At 36.0% G+C, this 21,554-nt stretch overlaps 2 protein-coding genes across 4 annotated transcripts; both read left to right on the forward strand.

Moving 5' to 3' along the window:
* The first annotated feature begins 7,231 nt into the window (after positions 1-7,231).
* LOC131436130 (peroxisomal membrane protein PEX14) lies at positions 7,232-9,852 on the forward strand. 3 transcript variants are annotated; one of them, XR_009230585.1, is made up of 7 exons: positions 7,233-7,440; positions 7,502-7,727; positions 7,794-8,111; positions 8,828-9,051; positions 9,118-9,315; positions 9,398-9,557; positions 9,629-9,852. XR_009230585.1 is itself a non-coding variant. In XM_058604635.1 (6 exons), the coding sequence occupies exons 2-6, from the start codon at positions 7,644-7,646 to the stop codon at positions 9,402-9,404; spliced, it is 831 nt and encodes a 276-aa protein (XP_058460618.1). In that variant the 5' UTR covers positions 7,233-7,440; positions 7,502-7,643; the 3' UTR covers positions 9,405-9,852. The 3 variants fall into 3 exon arrangements, 2 of the variants coding, with proteins under 2 accessions (XP_058460619.1, XP_058460618.1); XM_058604635.1 differs by having other exon boundaries at positions 9,398-9,852; XM_058604636.1 differs by having other exon boundaries at positions 7,232-7,440; positions 9,118-9,852.
* Positions 9,853-10,255: 403 nt separating this feature from the next.
* Positions 10,256-16,113, forward strand: LOC131436129 (probable tRNA N6-adenosine threonylcarbamoyltransferase, mitochondrial). Its single transcript, XM_058604634.1, has one exon. The coding sequence runs from the start codon at positions 10,920-10,922 to the stop codon at positions 12,111-12,113; it is 1,194 nt and encodes a 397-aa protein (XP_058460617.1). The 5' UTR covers positions 10,256-10,919; the 3' UTR covers positions 12,114-16,113.
* The last annotated feature ends 5,441 nt before the right edge of the window (positions 16,114-21,554 follow it).

The following is a 21,554-nucleotide window of genomic DNA, read 5'->3' on the forward strand; positions in this document are numbered from 1 at the left end:
CGAATTTCATACAGGATACAGATTTAATACATATTGCCAAAACAATATACAGAATTGTGCCTACTTACTTTCGGGTGAAAATTGCCAACACAATCAAAAATAGTCTAGATGAACTACGTTGAGAAAATAAATGGTTACCTTCCAACATCGCTAAAAAAATTAATTATATTATCAACGTAATCTAATAATTTATTGTGACGATTCATTTTCAAATATTATGATGAAATCAGGCATCCCATACAATTGCATATTGTACAATATAGGTGGAACTAGTGCATCACGAAGAATTATTTTTATTAGAATTGACTCATACTGTCATGTCTGTTAGTCTGTGGTCAAGGTGCGATTGACACACTACTCCAAGTGACTGCCACTTGATATGATGTCTCGAATTCAGAAATCAATTGTAAACAGAATAATAAATAAACACAGTAGGGTTTTTTTAAGTATTGAGTATCAATTACTTAATATTTAAATACAATAAATTCAGAAAAAGAGCAATGTTTACGCAAATTGGATGCATGTGAAATAAAATTTGAGTAACTAAGGAGTTTCTATACATTAGATTTCTCGGTTGATTTTCCAGAAGGCCGTAACAGCAAGTGACAGTTTCTCTTTGTTCACTCTCTCTTTCGATTATTGTGATGTGATCTAAAAAGAATTTCTTGGATTTCAAAGTTCTGTTTGGAAGTCGAACGTTTTGAGCATCATTCTATGCAAAGAGTTAAGTGATAAACATGTAAACCGCTTGGTAATTAATAGAAGAGAAAGTAAACAAAGAGAAACTATCACTTGCTGTTACGACCTTCTGGAAAATCAACCGAGATTTGTTCCACTTTTTCTATAGATGAGAGGGGTCCTACTCATTTTTGAGTAACTATTCTTAAGCGTGTAAGTCAATGATACTGCCCAGGGATGCCAGGTTCACAGATTAATCCGAGGGGAACGACACATCTGAATTATCATAGCTATCAATGCAAAATTGCATAAAAATTCATATATACGATCGAAGCACCTTCTATACAAATTACTAGATTCAAATACTTGTTCATGCATTGTTTATACGCTACTATTCACGATCTATACGTCTCATTAAACACATATACACATCAAAGCAGCCAATGTTTCTATAATAAATAAATCTAGAATTACACAAATGTCAACACTATTTTCATTCACAATCTGATAATATTACAACTAATTATGACGCAAAGTTTCAACAATTACAAGATAACAAAATACAAATGTGAAAAGACTTAGCATAGATTATCAGCCTTTTTCTAAATTATTATTTAGGTGAATGATTAACAAGATAGCAAATAAAATTAGATGAGCTATGCTCCCGGCGAACGAATTAGTTATCGGAAAATCTTTTTCGCTGCTCTGGAACGAAACATGAAAATGATTCCAAAAATACAACACAAATCATATCACACCGAAATGAATAAGATATATCATTTCACAAACAGCTTAATAGTGAAAATTTTTAATAGGGCTTTGCTCAGTGGTTATCTATTATTGTAAGAGAAATAAGAACTCAACAGAACATATTTTCTAATTTTTAATATTTTGAATATATGAAACAGTTACTCCTGAATAATATAGTAAAGCGGAGTTTATCGATGGTTGTATTAAATGCGATACATAATTTTGTATATCAACAGATTTACTAATGCTAAATAAATCTAAATTGAGATCATTATCAAATTGCACAATTTCAAAAAGACTCCCCAGTAATTCCACGCCTTTAGATCGTGCACCCTCAGGAGCTTTTACTGGAATCGTAGCTAATGAGCACGAACTTTTTTTCCTGTTGAGATATCTGAATCCGTAAACCTTACAAACAAGGAAACGGTTTTTTAATCTTAACAAAATGAATTCTCCTACTGAAATTTCTGAATATACTTCATTTGAATCTCGTACTTTTTGAATCGTGGTAGATCCTGAAATCGAATCGTGAAATCGATACAGTCGGTCCGTCGAACATTTTTGTAATCCAGATGTGATCATCCAAACAAAGGTTGTCTTCTTTACATGCACTATTTTTCCATTTCTATTTCTCACTTTGAAAACACGTTTGAAATTTCTAGCATCTTTCAAATTCATACTTTCTCCAATGTTGGGAAACAGTTCAGTCGAGTCATGTACTTCATCTTCATTATAAGTTCTCAGTTCATCTGGCACAGTGACGAACTCAAACTCGTATTCTGATTTTTGTTTCGGCTGTCTTAAAACGATGCTTTCCTCGAAGGAAATATCACCAGAATCAAATCCTATTTCAAGCGCTAATTGTAAAGCTGCTTGCCGAGCTTTTTCTACAGTAGTAACAATTTCATCGTTATTAGGAAGTCTGTTCTCGTAAGTGATATCTGAAGAGACCTTTAATCGTGGAAACGCAAGATTTTTCTGTTGTCTTACCGTGATGTCTCTTTTAGTATGTATTTTATTGAGACGAGCTTCAAACCCTTGCATCGTGAAATTCACTACAGTAGATTTTGTGGACGTGAAAGAACGAGCGTCTCTGAAGATTCCTTCGCAGGTTTGGCTTTGCAGTAATGTTATAGCGAATTCCAGATTAGTTGTTCTGCATAGAATGACAAAATTTATCAATGTGTGTGCATTTATTTCCAGTCCCCAGTAGGCATTCGTTGTTATACAGTTTTGTATATTGTTATTTTTTAACATGCACCAATTGCGCCAGCACCTTACAAAAAAGAGAGCTTTCCTGTGGAATTGAAAAATCTTTGGAGTAATTTGTTAAAGTTTTTCTAGTTTGTGAAAGAGTTTCATGAACGCATAATATAGAACTCAAGTAACTGCCATTTAGAAGGAAATGTACTAACCACACATTGTAAATTCGCTGGAGCGGCATCAGCGATGGGTCCATGAACGATGACAGAATAGGGTAACATAGGTATTTTGGCCACTTCATATATTTTGGCCCACCTAACAAACTATATGGATTCAATCGATCTTAGGTAACCCATGTTGCTTCAGTTTGAAGCTAATCACATTAAATTACCTATTGCGGAAGGATTTTTCAAAGATATTTAAACATTTGGTGGATATTTTTACAAAGTGGGCCAAAATAAAATCGATCCTAAAGCGGGCCAAAATACCTCTGTTACCCTACACGAAATTAGTCTCAAATACACCACTGTTCCGTTAGAAAGAGGAATAAACTTCTGTAGACTTTCAATGACTGGATCTGACGTTATTTTTAGAACAGGTCGAAATTTCATTTTGTCCTTGTCACTAAGATCTCCTTCGGCTAATCCATGTTGATCTTTGGACACATTGCGTATGAGTTCTTCCAAGTGTATTACAGATACTTGGTATCTGCCTGAAATGTACCAAATGTGTTGAACTAGGATTCTAGCACGAAATAACAAATATCGAGTTTTATACCGAGTAATAATTGTTTACTCCGATTAACAAGCCGGTTTCGAAATTTATTTGCCAAATGCGTTGGATCCTGAATGCATAAACATTCATTATTTGTGTTGGATACGAACCAAGTTCCAAAAGTATTATTGTTACGACTAGGCAGCTCCATCTTAATCAACATTGATCCAATGAAACGACTATCACCATCAGTAGCCTTGCAAATAATTTTAATGCCTTCTTTATACATTTCAGCATGGATAAAGTTCCACTTGTTTAGGACATCAGTTGTGGAAAATCTGTTATTTGTACAATAGTAAAGTGCACAAAACGGAGCTGCGTTCATGCAAATGGGTTGAGCCATGCATAATTGTACGTTTCGTCCGATTGGATAATCTTGAATATCTTGTATTATTTTACGCGGTGAAGAACATGTGAATAAGTCCATGATAGGCATTCCATTAGCACCTAGTGGGGCTACCAGACCAGAGAGTTTGTCCTCAAAGGAATTGTATTCAATACCACCAGTTATTCTAGTCGCGTCTTCACTCCAGCAAATTACGAGGGGGTATTTGTTTCGTTCCAAGTATTCTTTCAACTCCTTTACCATTAGCCGTCCCTCTTGAAAATGTTCTGACGTCTTTTTCAAGTTACGTTGAATGGTACGAATATGCGGTAGAGGTGTGTTTGCGCGATCAAACTCGTACAGCTCTTTGCCTCCTTGTATGTATCTATAGTGATATTTTTGAATGTATGTTTATGCAGTCGATATGGATATATTATAGACATATTACCTGTATGTGCATAGATCTTTTTCTAACAATGAATATCGCATGCCCTGGCAAGGAGTATTGACGCTACGGGAAGCAACATTTAAAATTATCTCGATCATGCTTAAGTTTTTCATAGTAGTGGCCTCTATAGCGCTGGTGCTGCGGTTGGCCGCTCCGTAGCACGATACGAGTTTAACGTCTCTACATCAGTTGATCTTGAAACGACTGTGGGTTCAAGAACGTCGTCGGATTCATCATCATTGCAGTATGTTTTACTAAGCTCTCCAGTTGAACAATTAACTTCATTATCTGATGTTTTTATCAATTCATGATTCACTTCATTTGGTGCATTTGTCCATTCAGTAGATATATCATCCAGCAAGTTTTCATTTAGAGTTTCAATAATTATGGATTCAGTACGTATTTCGTCGGTCATGCGTCGTTTAGCTATTTCGGGCTCAGCATTTTCTGAACTCAATATGTCCGACCATGCACGCTTCTGGCTACTACTATCAACCACAAATTCTACTTTGTGTACGTTTTTGATGTGTGCAAAGAAGTTCGAAACTCTCCATCGACCAGTTTTCTCGGGACGGCAAACAATATAATTTTTGTCGTGAATACGACCTACTTTACTATGGGGCGCCTTTTCAAAATTTACCCTCTGACAGAGTGATAAGTTTTTGATCGTGAATATCTCTTGTTGTATCTACCGAATCAACATAATTTTTGCTACATGCCATCGGAAATGTGATCACAATTTTATGATAAAATTTTCAGTTGTGTGACATAATCTCAAATAATTCAAAATTAAACTTTTTTGAAATGTTTGGTATAAACCAGTATCAAAGATGATAATTCATAAGGCGCGTTTGCCTTTCTCGTATTTTTAAAGCTCATAGCTCAGTGATCTGTGAAAGGATTTATATAATCTAACTACCAATAGAATCGAAGTTTTTCAACTTAAACGTGTATAGCAACAACATTGAAGAATTTCAATAGTACACTATTGAAAAACCTGTCTCATTTGACCCATGTCAACACCAGCCAATCAGCACGCGTTCTGAGGAAGAGAACAAAATATCTGCTTCTGTACAACAAATCGTTCGGGAGAAATGCTCCGAAGAGTGTTTAATATCGTAGTGAGTTCCACAATTTAGTCCTTCTGAAAAGCAGGAATGAATCCCGTACAGCATCCTGATAGTTTCTTTCAATGAAATGCAAATCCGAAATGAAATAATCGACATTGAAATTCTGTTTGCGGTTTTTTATTGCCGTTAGGACCGCCCATTAGTGAATAAGCTACAAACGAAACCACGTAAAAAGAAACCAGCTAACAAAAATTGGATCAGTTTGGATTCTATCGCCAATGCGAGCACCAGTTCTTTGCATTGGTGAAAGCCGCCAGTTCTTTGCATTGGTGAAAAACAACGGAAATAGGACAACGGTGGGGAGTATCGCATGAAATCAGCCGTTCTAATGTCTCTGAAAGTTTTCTAAAGAACTATTAGGATTTCTTGCTCGCAAATCGAAGGGAAAAACCTTCAGTTTAGTGAAAATCTAGAACTGTTTGATAAGATTTGTGCACTTTTCGCTGTGGGAAATTTACAGTAATCGAGATCAAGTGAAGCCTTCTTTGTTTTTGCGAAAAATGTTAAAAAGGGGAATGCTTGCATAATTCATACAATTGATCAACTCATTGATATTTGGAAGTGTTAAGGAACATGTCAGTTGTTTTCGCATTCACGACATCCAGTTATGTCTCTGACATTACCCACCCGCCTTTTTTCTGTCACATAAATGACATTGAATTTCTCCGAGAACTCCATTATCGTCTATACTAATACGGATGTCTATTGAAGCAAGCGAATTTAGAAACAATTCCTGGCCTGTAGATCCACCGAATCTAAGAAATCACATCAAAATTAAAAATTTTCTACATGTATTGATGTTTTGACCATTTAACCTTTTCTGGTAGAACGCTATAATTTTCTCGCGCACAGAATTCTCATCACCTATCGTTTGTGTTTTCCCAATTAAAGAATGGTTTCTCTGGCTTCGCTTAATGTAGAAGTCAATGCCTTTCTTTTTAACGGCGTTTGACACCAATTTAATGATGGCTTTTTCACCAGCCATAAAACTGAAATCAGCTGGTTTGCCATCGAATCTTTGAAAACAATGACGTAATTCAGCGCTAGCTGATCCAAGAGAAACACGTCTCATGTCGTTCTCGATTTCTCGTATTTCGTTGTCGTCTATATTACCTAATGCGGCGGTGATGTACTCAGAGTACTCCAAACAAACCCTAACTGTTTCTGGTATTGGCCCGACATCTTTTTGAATGTAATTCCAAAAATTATCCTGATAATAATCAAACTTAGTTTTCCTTATCTATAGTAAAAGCGATAAAACTTACCATGATAAAGGATATCAAAAACAATGCACCGAAACTTGATTCGAATCCCGGGCCTAATGAAGATCCTGGTAAAATATGCTTTGAGCTCAGTATAGATTGACAGAACACACAGTGCACATCGCGATGCTTGCTATGATTGAAATACGTTTCAATAAGTGCCTATCAATCTATCTATACGCGACAATACGTATCATATTGATACAGACTACTATATCAAAAAAATATTTCGTTCAATCACGTGCGATACTTCTGTAAAGTTGTGTTATAATATCAATAACAGGTTTAACCAAACTCATTTCAACGGTCAATGCGTATGTGTCGTTCCCCTCGGATTAATCTGTGTTTCACAGATTTTCAACTTTCTGCACAGATTTTGAAAATAACACAGATTTTCACAGATCTCTGAAAATGATCACAGATTTTAACAGATTCTGAAATTAATCGCAGATTTTTGAAATCGATCACAGTTTAGCACCAAAAAGTACAGAGCGGTTGAATAAAAAGGTACTGAGCGGTGTCTGTAGTGAGATCTTTTTTTTTGCTCACCAAAATGATTCCGATCTGCCATTATGGTACGGGAAACGTGCACAGATTTTCACAGACTGGTTTTTGCGATTTTTGGCTTGATCACAGATTTTTGAAAAAATGACTTGGCATCCCTGATACTGCCAGGCCAGGCGAGAATAAAAACAAAAATATTTCATCCCATTTGTATTTAAAATTCTATTGATTTTCTACGCTAGCTTTTTTGAGAGAAATTTTGAATCTTCAACGAAAACTCGAAATTATATTACGTTTACTTGTACACTAGTAAAAATAAGAATATACTTCAAAATAATTTCATTAGGAATTATAAAAACAAGTGATGTAAGCTCATTGCATTTTTTTTATAGTTGGCTCGTAATCTATGTAAGATCATATTTATCAGTGTGCTACATTTAACAAACTGACTGATAACAAGAGACTGTTGAGATTAGTACGCAAGGGGTAGCGTACTTGCCAGAAAATTCAATTTGACGCTTGGTAGCATTGATACTCATCTCAACATTAATCTCTCGGTGGAAATCAATATGAGCGAAGGCGAAGGCACTCCACCTGCTGCATTGATTACGGAGCCGGTGGCTCCGCCAATTGTGCCACCACGAGAACATTTGGTAAGTTTTAGAACATTTGTTGTGCCGACAGCAAAATGCAATCGTTTAATTAACTATTCATGACAGATATCCACCGCAATTAAGTTCCTCAATAACCCAAATGTATTGCGTAGTGCCATCAATCAGAAGCAAGCGTTTTTAAGGTCCAAAGGTCTCAGCGAAGAAGAAATACAACTAGCGTGTGAACGGGCAGGAGTTTTCACTAATGATCCGAGTATGCAAAACCATAAAACGGTGATTAATATGGGTGTCGGATCGACCGGCTATTCCGCGGCACATTATGCGATTCAGCCACATCAGACGTGGTTCGGCAAGATCAAGGAAGTGCTGAGCTCGGTAGCACTTTTGAGTGGAGTAATGTACGGAGTTTACCTATTCTACAAGGTATCTAGGAAAGCTTATTTTACACAACAATTTCTTCGCTCATGGTGATGGGTTTTCAGAGGTCGACTAGTTTATGCTTTTTTAAGTATGTTGAAATATATAAACTGTGGTGTACTTCCAAATCTAGGTGGCTTTTGATTCATGCATGGATATTTCTCAGATTATGTAAGTGCATGGGAAAATAAGCTATTCTAATCAGCAGCAAAATAAGCAGTGATTGATTTAGATTAAGAACTTTTTTTGATCAAAATTTTATGTATAACACATGTGCACTTCAGAATATTTAACTTTCGATCAGTTCATAAAATATGCAAACGCAGCTACATTTCTGGAAACATGAAAATGAAATTATGTCTATTATAAATTTCTATTTTAAATGGTATTCGTTGTGTTAGTCAATGTTTTAGTGAAGTTTTCGAATAGATGTAATTACAAATATTGCTCAGAGCTGCACATTTAAATGAAAAACAGATGATTTGATTCGATTCTCATGCTTATTGAGGCGTGTTAATTCCGCTTTTAGTCTTTAAGCACATGAAAGCATTTTCAAAACTAATCAGAAAAGTTTTACACAAAATTACTACATTGTTAATACCTCATGATTATTATTATTGATATTTTATTTACTAATCTGTGGCACTAGTTTTAAACTTACGATAAAAAATCTATAGTAAAATTTATATCAACTGGTTATATGTTTTTGCCTTTATCAACAGAAATTCGTAGAACCTGTGATTTTCCGAAACAAAAAGAAAAAACCGGTTGATGAACAAATCGCTGAGCTGAACAAAACCGTAGAGATAAAAATAGACAAACTTAATTCAGAGTTAATAAAAATCAAAGACGAGCTCAACCGTGTAAATCAGTCCCAGTCAGCCACCAAAGAACTTTCAAATTTCAAAACAGATCTAGATTCCATCAAGGGACTGCTCTTGAACAGGTACATAAGTTGAATGTACTCTAAAAGTATTATTGATTAAAAACTATTCGTTTTTTTCGGCCACAGGAAACAATTTGCATCTCCCAATCTTCCAGTGTTACCACCTTCTATCCCGGCATGGCAACTTCAATCGCAGTCGCAAGAACGAACTCCTAACAGTGAGGGCGAACCGGATAAGAATGACGATAATGACACTGGCTCAGGATCCGGTTCCAGCGAGCACGATGCGGTTCTGAAAAACAGTGACAGCAGTCTAGAGATAATGTAATGTTTTGCTCCGACAGTATGCTTACTGCTCTGGGGCAGGTGCAGGAATGAATTCTTTTCTTTCTTTCTTTCTTCACAGATCATAAATTTTGAAAAAGGGAAATGTTAAAAGGAGCAGAATAATGCTGCGTAGAGGTGGAAGATATGGATGGTAATTTAGAAGAACGGTTTATTTTAGTTAGATCAATAATACGATATTCCGATTGGTAGAAAAACAAGTGTTTTCAAACCGCATTCAGGTATAGTGTAAAGTTTTGTATTTCGAATTCGAATCCCCTTTCGTTAATTGTGCATTTAATTTGAAATACAGCCAGGAGTGGTACGATAGTCTAGTATAAAGATGGTAAAATTATAAATATGAGTAAAACCCATAGCAGTTGAATGACAAGAAATAAACTTACTCGTTAAATTCCGTATAATAACCGGCTATTTTCATGTCTACGACTACAAAGTAGTGCAAAAAGGATAAGTTTTGCTTGATACAAGCCAATTATTCCAATGCTGAAATAAATGTGTTTTTTGAGCGATAAATAATTTCAATTTTTCATTTTTACTTTACAGTTCGATTTTCTATGATTTTCCAGTCCTACACAAAACATAACCTCCATACTTTGAGTATTGTGTCAGAGCAGTTCTTTTGGATGTTTTCAGATGATTTAATTCAGCCTCTAGCCACGGCGGTTGGTAGGAATGCCGGACGGATTGTCACAGATTAACAGACAAGACACTCAAATTGAATTCTTTAATCATTTTAACGGTCATTTCGAATATTCCTTTAGTTGGGACAGTACTGGCATAATATGTCATTATGTCATGATGGCGCCATGTTGCCCTATCAAAAGCAATCAGTTATCTAGAGTGTGTTTATTTTTTTCATTTGCCAACATACAGAAGTGAGCTGTTTTTCAAAGAGAGAGTAATCTAACATTGTCAGCAAATAGAGAAAAACATCGACCTTTTTTGATTTGTTTACTTTTATGCTTCCTGCGTGAATTATGAAGTTTCATGAAATTGGCTGCTTTCCGCGACTAAGACAAATCTGCGAGTAATTTTATTGTCTCATTTACTATTTCCAGTAGTAAAAGGTTCGGAAATCATCTAAAAGAAAATAAATAGTTTCGCCCCTCCTTACTAGCACTGGAACACGGAGGACGAGACTTACGTAAACAAATGGAATGACAGTGTCGTCCTTTACAGTTCTTTGTATTACTAAGATTGAGATTTTTGTAGAATCCGCTTTCTTACGCAAAATTATAGGATTTTGAAGCATTTAGGTATTGGTAGGAAAGAGAGAGACTCGATTGGTTTACTTTTGTAAGATTCGCCCTTCCTTGAAAACCAGCTGATCTCAGGTAAGTGAAACAGTAAACTTGCATCTTATGATGTCTTTGATCTTACTGAATTTGCACATGAAATCTTAAAACAAATAACTTTTTTAGATTGAAATGAAAAAGCAAATTAAATTAAAATGCTATTAACATATAAATCTATCGGATCTATTTTTGATTAGTGTATATAGGTAAATAACAGAAATAAACGTCAAACATCCCGTTCAAAGTTTACTTGCTACCGGCGAATTAAAACAAAATTGTGGTGTCGTGATGATAAAATCAGTATTCCAAATACACAGGAAGTGTGTTCGAAGATGGTGCCACAATACGGCACGCCGTCCCTATATTCTTGGTATAGAATCTAGTTGCGATGATTGCGGTGCTGCGATTGTTAGTAGTGACGGCAAAATCCTGGGCGAATGTGTGATGTCGCAACAAAATTGCCATTTAAGATTTGGTGGAATTATTCCTCCTGTTGCGCAAGATTCTCACCGAAATCACATCGAAAATGTTGTCAAACAAACATTCACTCAAGCTGAACGAACATGCGAGGGAATTGATGCAATTGCTGTTACAAATAGACCAGGCTTACCCTTGAGTTTGTTAGTTGGAGTTCGCTATGCTAAGTATCTAGCAAGAAAGTTTGACAAACCCATTATTCCTGTTCATCACATGGAAGCACACGCATTGATGGCAAGAATGACCAACTCCGTTCCGTTTCCATACCTTTGCATACTACTAAGTGGCGGGCATGCTATTATCACATTAGTCAAGAGTACAAATGACTTTTACATCTTAGGAGAAACAGTCGATGATGCCCCAGGAGAGATGTTCGATAAAATAGCAAGGCGCTTGAAACTTCGTAATATACCCCAATATGCCTGGTTGTCCGGAGGTCAAGCGATCGAGCAAGCATCATCCAAATGTCACAACCCTGCAAGTTATGACTTTCCAGCACCGCTTTCGCAATACAGGGATTGTCAGTTCAGTTTTGCAGGATTGAAAAACTCTGCAACACGACAAATTATATTGCAAGAAAGGGTCCTAGATTTACCACCGGATGTTGTCATTCCAGATTACGAAGATTTTTGTGCTGGTTTAATGAATGCTACAGTCCGACATATTGCTCATCGAACCAAGCGAGCTATACGGTTTTGTGAAGGCGAAGCCTTTTGGCCTACCGGTACCAAACGGTGTCTTGTGATTTCTGGAGGTGTTGCGAGCAATAATGTTATCTTCAACGCGATATCCAACTTGGCTGCAGCATATAATTTCGAAACAATTCGACCCAAGCCAGCGCATTGTACAGATAATGGAATAATGATAGCATGGAATGGAATAGAAAAATACATTACTGGTCAAAATATTACAAAAGTCTATAATGACATTGATATTTTTGGTAGAGCTAATTTTGGCACAAATCTTATTCAGAAAGTCAAAGATGCTAACATAGCCTCCCAGTGAAACCAAACAAATTGTTAGGTAATTTATAGAACGTAACATAGTTAAAGGTTAAAGTCTATTTGTTTTTATCAAATAAAAGTTTATTTTTTTTTTCAAAATAATACCCACAAGTTTTTTTCAGAATTGCCCTATTTGCTTAAATCCAACCAAACCATTATTAGTGAAGTTCATTTTAATTAGAAACATCATATTGCCTTTTCACACACAGCAGATGAATACTTGTATACTCTCCGACCCAATCAGTGCTTTAGCAGTTTATTTTGAACTATCAACATTACCATACGGTTTAAACACAACCGGCTAAGACCGGATGGATACTATTCATCCATCAATCGATCGATTTTTCCGTTATATGGTATGGCGTACGTTTGTGATTTCAGTCTTTAACTCTAAAATCTCAAAATATTACGCCAAGTATAGAAAGCCGAGAACTCATGCAACTGGCATATCTCGTTCAACAACTGGCGAAAGATGATGATCTTGTCGGAATTTTCAAATTAAAAAAACAGACGAATTAGAAGAATTTATCAAATTGAGAAGAAATGAAGAGCTCATGTCTATGTTTAAGCGAGATAATGCGTTGAATATCTCAAAGAACAAGTTGTGGTTATAAATAGAGAAAAAATCTGTTTTAATCCACCTAGTGGTGTGATGACGCCTTTCTCATGTGACTTGTATTCTCAGAAATATTACTATGATACACTGAGGTCTTTTTTTACGCGGGGATACGCACCGCGTAAAACAAATCATAAAAACCATAACTTCGGAAATATGCGTAAAAACCGCAAAACTAATTAATTTTTTGATTCCAAATATCTTAGAAATGCATGAAACGTCCAGATCTGGGGTAATCTAAAAAAACTGCTCATTGAATATAAATAGGGAAGTTTGTTCTCAACTAGCATAGTCTTAAAATAGAAATAGTTTTGAGCCAACATTAGAACATTTTTCAATACTTTGCAGCATCGGACTAAATGACGGTTTGAAATTTTAAACATATTTCTCGCTGTATTCGGAACGGATTACTTTTTTTGCTTTTGTTGGTGAAAATCGGTAGAACCATCGCGGAAATAAGTGAGTGTGTGCTCCGTCAGTGCAGAGCAGTTCAAATTGGCCTGCTTAGTGCAAAAACTTAGACAGCTCAATTTGAACCGTGTCCTGTTTTTGAGCTTATGGCTACAATTTCCGGTACTTCCGGAACCGGTACATCCGACCCAAACAACCAGAAGTTCCACAATTCCTTAAAAAATCCACTCTCTTGCTGTTTAACAGTACATGTGGAATTTTTGAGAACTTGAAAGTACAGATCAAGTTCCGCGTGAACTTTTTCGCTGCATAGAAGCTGAACAATGTATTTTATAAGCAGTTTAGAAGTTCGTTCGGTTGCGTCGCGCGAACTTTCAAGTGTGGATAATTACTTAAAAAATGGGCTGCTTAGAATGCTATTGATGAACTTTGAGAGCTGTTTAAGCCAAATCAGTCCCTTTTAGCCGAACTTTTGGTTAGTTGGGGAATTCGGTTCATATGGTCAGTAACTAATATGATCTACAAATTGGAGGTTTTGGGCACAAGTTAGATGAATGTTTCCTTTTTTGCATCGTCGCACTGTTCGACGGCTTGAAAATTCCATTACCGGAATCCAGATCCAGATTAAATTCAGAAATTCTGAAAATGACCGTAATGCCTTTCATTTGATTCTAAGTTTGAAAAAAAATCAGTTGAGGCCGTTGGAGAAAAGTGCGCTAGTTCCATTTTGGAGTTTTTTACCACTATTTCCGGTACTTCCGAAACGGATTCCAGTGACCGGTATAACAGAAGTTGATTTATATGGTCAGAAACTTACATGACCTACGAACCTACATCGTCACCCTGGGACGCATAGCCATACGCTACAACTCCAGGCACTCAAGCAACAGTTTCGGACAAATCTTCCATTCCGGTGTTATAACTAATTGTATGAGAAAATATCAACACAATGAAACGCATTGTGTGAGAAACCGTCGTGGGCCGAATGTGACAACTTCTAGTAACTTTACTATTGCCGGTTCGGACAGTAAATGGCAAACGACCTTTGCTTTTACTTTCTGACATATCAGAGACTCGGATGACTCGTATCGCTAAGATGCCTAAGTTCGACTCCTCCGGTAGAAGGTAAAAGCACAGACTAACAGACAGGACACTCAAATTAGATTCTTCAATCATTTTAACGGTCATTTCGAATATTCCTTTATTTGGGACAGTGCGCACATGTGTCATGATGGCGCCACGTTACCCTATCAAAAACATCCTGTCTGTCATCTAGACTGTGTTTTTTTTTCATTTACCAACAGAGTGGCCATTCATACAGAATTACCTGTAATGTATTGATTTGTATACGTCCATGCGAATTTCATGCAGGATACAGATTTAATACATATTGCCAAAACTATTTACATAATTGTGCCTACTTCTCATCCTCCAACGCAAGACAAAATCGAACCCGTTTTGGTACATTATTTACTTGCTTCTGGTCTGCCGCCACTTAATTTCGGGTGAAAACTACCAACACAATAAAAAATAGTCTAGATGAACAACGTTGAGTCAAATAAATGGTTACCTTCCAACATCGCGAAAAAGTTAAATATATTATCAACGTAATCCAATAATTTATTGTGACGATTCATTTTCAAATATTTTGATGAAATTAGGCATCCCTGCAAGCAGCTGATCGGTGTTGACAAACGAGGGGAAACCAACTAGTAAAAAAACTTTTACATAACACAAGGGGTGTACAGATAGTAAATAGTTCGCGCAGTACAATATAGGTGGAGCTAGTGCATCACGAAAAATTATTTTTTATAAAAATTTACTCATACTGTCATGTCTGTTAGTCTGTGGTAAAAGTTTAGATACGAGAAGCCTTCTGTTTACTCAAATGACCCTTGTCACGTCTCACTTTTCCGCACTTTATTCTTCACATCCTTGCTCTTCCTTGAGTGCTATGGCTCTATGATTTCATATTCTTTCTCCTCTTATAATCTAGTTAGTTTGATATCGTTAAAAAACCGAAAAAAAACTACATCGTCAATTTCAAACACTCATAACCCTTCAATTCCGGAATTCACTTCCAAGTGATCTTCAGCAATTTCATAAATGACCGTGAGTAGGGATGTCGAGATTTTCGAATTACTCGATTATTAAATAATCGAGTATAATTTTAAAACTAATCGATTGAAATTTATTCGATTATCTGGTTTATTAATCGATTACTCGATTATTTATTCGATTATTACTGTGAGATTTTTTTTAAATATTCGATTAGTTCAATAATCGAATACTAGCAAAGCCTTGGTATTACATTCCTGTAGTGGAATTTGACCTTCTGTTTCAACAGCCGATTCAGAGTGTACAGAACCAGTGCATGGCTAGTGCTACGATTCTACTGACACTACGAATCCTTCCAGGTTGGAGCACGAACATACGACAACTGGTTTGTAAAACCAGCGCTCTATGCATTGAACCGCCAACCCGAATACTAGCTTAAAGCTAATCGATTAAATATTACTCGATTATCTGGATTATTAATCGATTACTCGATTAATCGATCGATATTACGACATTCCTAACCGTGAGCCCTTTCATTTCATTCAAGGTTAAAAAAATCGAATGAGCGTCGCGATGAAATGTGAGGTCTGGAACTCCATTTTGGTGTTTTCGATCACTATTTTCAGTACTTCCGAATCCGAATTCCGGGAATATGTATATCTGATGTGAGTTTGTGTGGTCTTCAACTTACAAGACCTGTAAACTAAAGGAATTAAATTACTATTTTTGAAAAACGAGATCATCATTACATCCGGGCCTCGGTTCAAAAGTCGGTTTTCACAGAGATTGCATAACATTTGAATGTGAGAAAGACAAAAGGAAAGGTTCTAAAAATCGAGGATAGCTCGAATACATCGCAATGAAAAAAAATATTTTTAACTTGTAGGATACAGAAGTAAAAATAATCAAATTAGGGTTTCACGCAACCATTTTTTTAATTGAAATAGTGACAAAAGAAAACCTGATTTGATATAGCAAATATTGTTGCTTGAAACTACAAAATATGACAATCAATTTTTCTCAGCCGATGAGTTTGTCTCAATCAATACTGTGATAAACATAATCAATATTTTACTCGAGCGTTCTTGTAAATAATTCAACATTAAATTGTATTTGAAAATTAGTTGAAAATAAACGAACTTTAGACAAAGTTGATAATTCACAAACATTTTAACTGATATTACGAACATAAATTTAGTTACTTCAACGAACGATTTTGTTTGCTAAAGTCATATGTTTTTGTTGATTTTTCAAAATTAAATGGTTTCTTTCAATCTAATTTTCAAGGTAATTTTTGATACTACCCTTTTGTCGATTTATATTTGTTTTCAAATTCTTGAATTGTTGAAAACCCCTTAGGAAAGTAAAGACGCAGATACAATTTTACCTGTGTTATAGGTACAAACTTTATTCGCGAGGGAAAAACTGCTTTGGTTTATTCGCAGGGGAAAAAATGAACTGTTTTATAAGAAATAAATGTAATACGGTTAATTTAAACAGTAAACTTAGTTGTATCATTAAGCAAATAAGATCATAGATAAATTGAACCAATTTTTTTTCTTGGTATAAAGGTATAGTATAATAGAATCAACATAGACATCGCCGATAACATCAACTCAACTTTGGTTGACATGTAATAAATAGTTAGTTTATTGCAACAACAAAATGAGCCGAAGCATTTTTTTTTGTAAGGTTAGACAATTCAAATCAAACAGAGATCATTGTTGATGTTGAAGGAAGAAATTATTTAATTATATTCTAGCTTGAATTCAACATCAATCAAATTTCAAAATCTACTAACTGTTTTGTTATTTTACCAAATACCCCATTTCTCTGCGTGTTTAACATCTCGATAAAATATTCCATTTTGATCTTGTAGGATCAAGACATCTAGTTTTCACGTAGAACTACGTCTATTTTGATTTTTCTCAAGTGGATGCTTTTCAAAATTATCACGACACGAAAGTATAACAAAATAACTACAAAACTGATGTTCTAATGACGTATTCCCCGTTTGAATATTTTCTTTAAGGGTTTTGTTATATGAAAAGAAAAGACTATATTTTTTTTTTATTTAAAAAATATTTTTATTCAGGCCGATTTGCGTACAAGCTTTACGTGGCCGAATTAGCCGAATTTTTAAATAAAGAGTTTTTTGAAGTGGATCTCGTTGTCCCTCTTTTTCTAGGAGGAGAAGAGCTTCCATTTCCCTCCTGCGAGGGTTGAGGGGCACTTTGTTCGTGGCTCGTCTCGTCCTCCATTGCCGCATCGGTGGTTTTGTTGTTGATTTCTTTTCGTTTTCCTTGTTGTTCGCAGTCTTGAGCTCGTTGCTAGTTGCTGTAGAAGCGCCTTGTTGTACATTGGTTGCAGTTGTTGGTTGGTTTGATGGTAAAACAGGAGTACTACGCTCACTAGTTTTCGTTGTTGAACGGTTGACCTTGTCTTTGGTTGAAGATGTTATTTTCGCAGTTTCAGTGTAAGGTTTACCGTAGTGTGCAGGTTGTTCACAAAACTGACATGTAACCAGCTGATTTTCATAGGTAATCAGCGTTTTACACGGATGTGTCCCACCTTGACCACAAATGATGTAAGATGGAATTGCCTTACGTAGTTGCATACGTACCATTCGCACGCCATTCCGGATGCCGGGGAAAAAATTCCGCCATACTTCCCTTTCGGTGTAAAGAATTTCACCGTACTGCGACATGATCTCTCGAACGGACTGATCGGTGGCCTGCGGGGGAAGGTCATGCACGCGTACTTCTATGGCATTGTCCACCATGTGCACAGGGATTTTGTATTTAATGTTGTCACACTCAACGCTGTGCACCTCGTTGTTAACCGAAGCGAAAGCAAGTGCATCGCTTTCACGTTTAAACATAATGTACACACAGTTAGACGCCTTGTTGAATTGAATCTCACTTACATTATTAGTGTCTAGATGCATTCGTTCTTTAAGTAAGATTTTAATTTCTTTTTTCTTGCTGGTCTAACTTTGCAACGCTTGAAATCTACACAAATTGAATTCGGTCTTGCAGGCCAAGTTTCTGGCTTTGTTAAATCGTATTTGACCATTCCGTACACTCTATTGTTCACTGCACTGTATTGTCTTTGTTTCTTTTGCTTCGACCGCAAACGATTTTCGACTGTGTTGGGTGAGATGCGAGCACGAACTGAGTCGAAAAGACTATAAGATTGTTGTGAATATAACGTTTATTAAGTGAACGTTGTTTAAAATAGCAAAAAAACAAGTCTAAACTCAAAACAAAAAAAAAATTAACTGAATCTATAGAAAAAAATTGACGAAAACACATGATAAATTTTGAAGGTGTTTCAACGCGAAATTCCGAGATTTTTTCGGTAGCTGGCACCATAAACCAGAAGTGATATCAAGAAAACTCCTGTTTTGCCAACCACTTTCCACTATGCAAAATGGGCTTCCCCGGAAACTAACCAATGCACAGTGGTCCGAAACGGGAAATTAGCGTGACAAAAATATTTTTGCTATCGAATATTATTTTTTGGGGTTGTTTGTATGTAACTGGCGCATCTTTTGATGTAAAATATCATCAGGGTGGGCCATGATTGGATTCAAATCAGAATTCTAACTTCCTTAATTGAATTTGAAAATTCACACATCGCAGCAAAATTGTAGAAAATTATATTTTGAGCAACTTTGCTGAAGAAGCCATCTTCCTACCACTTTTGATCAAGTTGCATCAATTTTTCGAAGTAAAAGTACGGTGGCTCTTAAAAAAAACCTAACATTTTTGTGAAGTTTCACGAAAAAATTGTGTATTTTGGAATGGGTTCGACGAGTAGGTTTCAAATTTGATGGTTAAAGTCACTATTAAACCCAATTTATTAGTTGCCAAGACTTTATCGAGGTTATTACAATACTATTATTTTTGGTACGGGTATGAAGAATTGATGCCAAAAAGTTTGGTTTTGAGATATTTGCAAATGTAAGATGGCGACTTTCTTTGTTGTCAAGGATTTGAAAATTGATGTTTTAAGTTATTCCAAGAATCTAGATGGTGATTTTCGGCTTGTCCATATTGATCATATACCTAATACAAAAAATCTGCATCTCCAAGTTCCATTAGCATGTGGTAGTAAACAATACTATATACAAACCATTGTGTATCCATGTTGACCTTGCACTATTGTTTCTGACATTTCCCACCGTTAGTTTTGCTATAGTCGGAATGAAACGACTCGTTAGATCTTTTATAGTGGTTTTCAGCTGGACATAGAATGCGACGGAATCGTCGCAGGATTGCGAAATAATGAGCGTCAGAACCACTGATGCCAGGTTTGCAGATTGGTATGTAAATTTGCAATTTCGTTTGTTAGCAGACTTTGTAATTAAGTCAACTTTTTGCAGATTTTCGAAATTTTTATAAACAATGGTCCATTTTAATGACTTTTGCTATTACTGTAGGGTTTTCGTTTGATTTTTTTGTCATACTTCTAAATATTGAGGTCGCATAGGACCATTTCTAATACGCAGACGCCTAAAATTTCACCTGGCATCGCTGCCAGAAAATTGGACAGTTGTTTTAACCCCTTCGCTGACTGTTGTATTGAAATTAACTAGAATTAGAGCTAAAAGAGAAATTAATCGGCTGTTGCATTGAGGCCAATTGCATTTTCAACTGGTGAAATTCCTTAGCGACAATTGTTATTTCATTGTTCATCGAAAGCATCAACAAATGTATATCTGTCAAAGACGACCACCTTTTTAGAGTAGACAAATAGCACAATCGATTAAAGCATGAGCTTTTGAAAACCAAGGCGTCGATTAATACAAAATATAAATTAAAAGGGAACATACTAAGCACAAAATAATCATTATGTACGATTCAGACGATCCGTCTTCTTTTGTCACAGTCAATCTCCGTCACCGGCACCGTCAACATTAATTACATGCATTCTTATGGAGCCATTCACACGTAACGTCACCGTCACGGAACGTCTTGACGGACGGAACGTGTGAACGTTTCGGTAAAGAAAGTATTTAACTAATTTTGACGGAAGCTGCCGTTCCGGTGACGGTGACGAAAGGATGCGGATCGTCAGAATCGTACATTGTGTCAAATAAATAGCACACGCTTAAAAAATCCGTGCAAGTTGTAGCCGTAATCTGCCACATACGCATTATCAATATGAATTAATTATGACTGAAGTTTTCTTAATAATAAATAAAAAATTAGTTGTTGTAACGGTCAATTTAAAAAATATTTTTTTCTGGCTTGTGGTCTCGAAGAGGTTGAATCGATGCGAATGACAGTTTCGCTATCTTTGCGGCATTTTATCGCTATCTTATCGCATCGCAATCTTTTCTAGTCAACAGTAGAGGTGTGCGAAACAGCTCATATTGGTGAGCAGCTCCGAACCGATCAGCTCACCGAAATGAATCGATGCGATGTATCAGCTCATCAGCTCATTTAGATTGAACTGATGGTTAATTTTGTGACCCGTTCTTGCTTCGTGAGAGGTAAGATTTCTTACTGGTAATGTCTCATTCAATCCGTTAAAGAAGGATAGATGCAGGCATGATAGAAATAGCGAAACTTGGTGCAAACATTTTTTCTCGTTTAGAGCTCGCTCTTCAAGAGCCGAAGATCTGTTCAGCTCGTAGCTTATTCCCCTCTTCAAAATGCGGCGAACTGGGTAGCAAATGAGTGAGCTGGTGAGCTGCGGTTCTTTTAAAAAGAGCTGTGAGCTGTCAGCTCACTTTTATGATTCGATTCATTGGAACAGCTCAGGAGCGAATTGCCCATCTCTAGTCAACAGTGAAAATCACTATATTCAGACAAATCAGAGTAGCTTAAATAGAGCTTCGAATATCGTACAGCATCAGTGATTTCAGTTTTTTATCTGACGTCAATCTGTATTGTATCGCAATATAATCGGAAAATATTATTATATCGTTTAAAACTCGGAAAATACAGTATAAGACAATGGTTCGTCACGTAGTACTTATTTCTAAGGAATAAATGCAGTTAGCAAAAAGTAGATAAAAAAAAATCGAAATATAAATATTTTTCTTTAATTTGGGATTCAAAAACAATAATAATTGATAATTGAATAGTTCTCAATTTTAATTTTTTGTAGTTTTCTGAAAAAATAAACCAAAATACATAAGTTCTAATCCGTAGAGAAAGCAGAAATCGGTAGCAATGCATTAGCGTTGGAAACATCCACAAAGGTTTTTCGGAAACACCAATGTTTTGTGGACTTCACGTACGACCATTATTCAACTTTACTTAATAAAAGGCATCACACATAGCAAACAAATAATCGTTGTCGTGATCAGCAATCTCTCTCTTAGCACTTCGGTGCTTATTACAA

The sequence above is a fragment of the Malaya genurostris genome, chromosome 3, assembly GCF_030247185.1.
Source record: "Malaya genurostris strain Urasoe2022 chromosome 3, Malgen_1.1, whole genome shotgun sequence".
Classification (NCBI taxonomy): domain Eukaryota; kingdom Metazoa; phylum Arthropoda; class Insecta; order Diptera; family Culicidae; genus Malaya; species Malaya genurostris.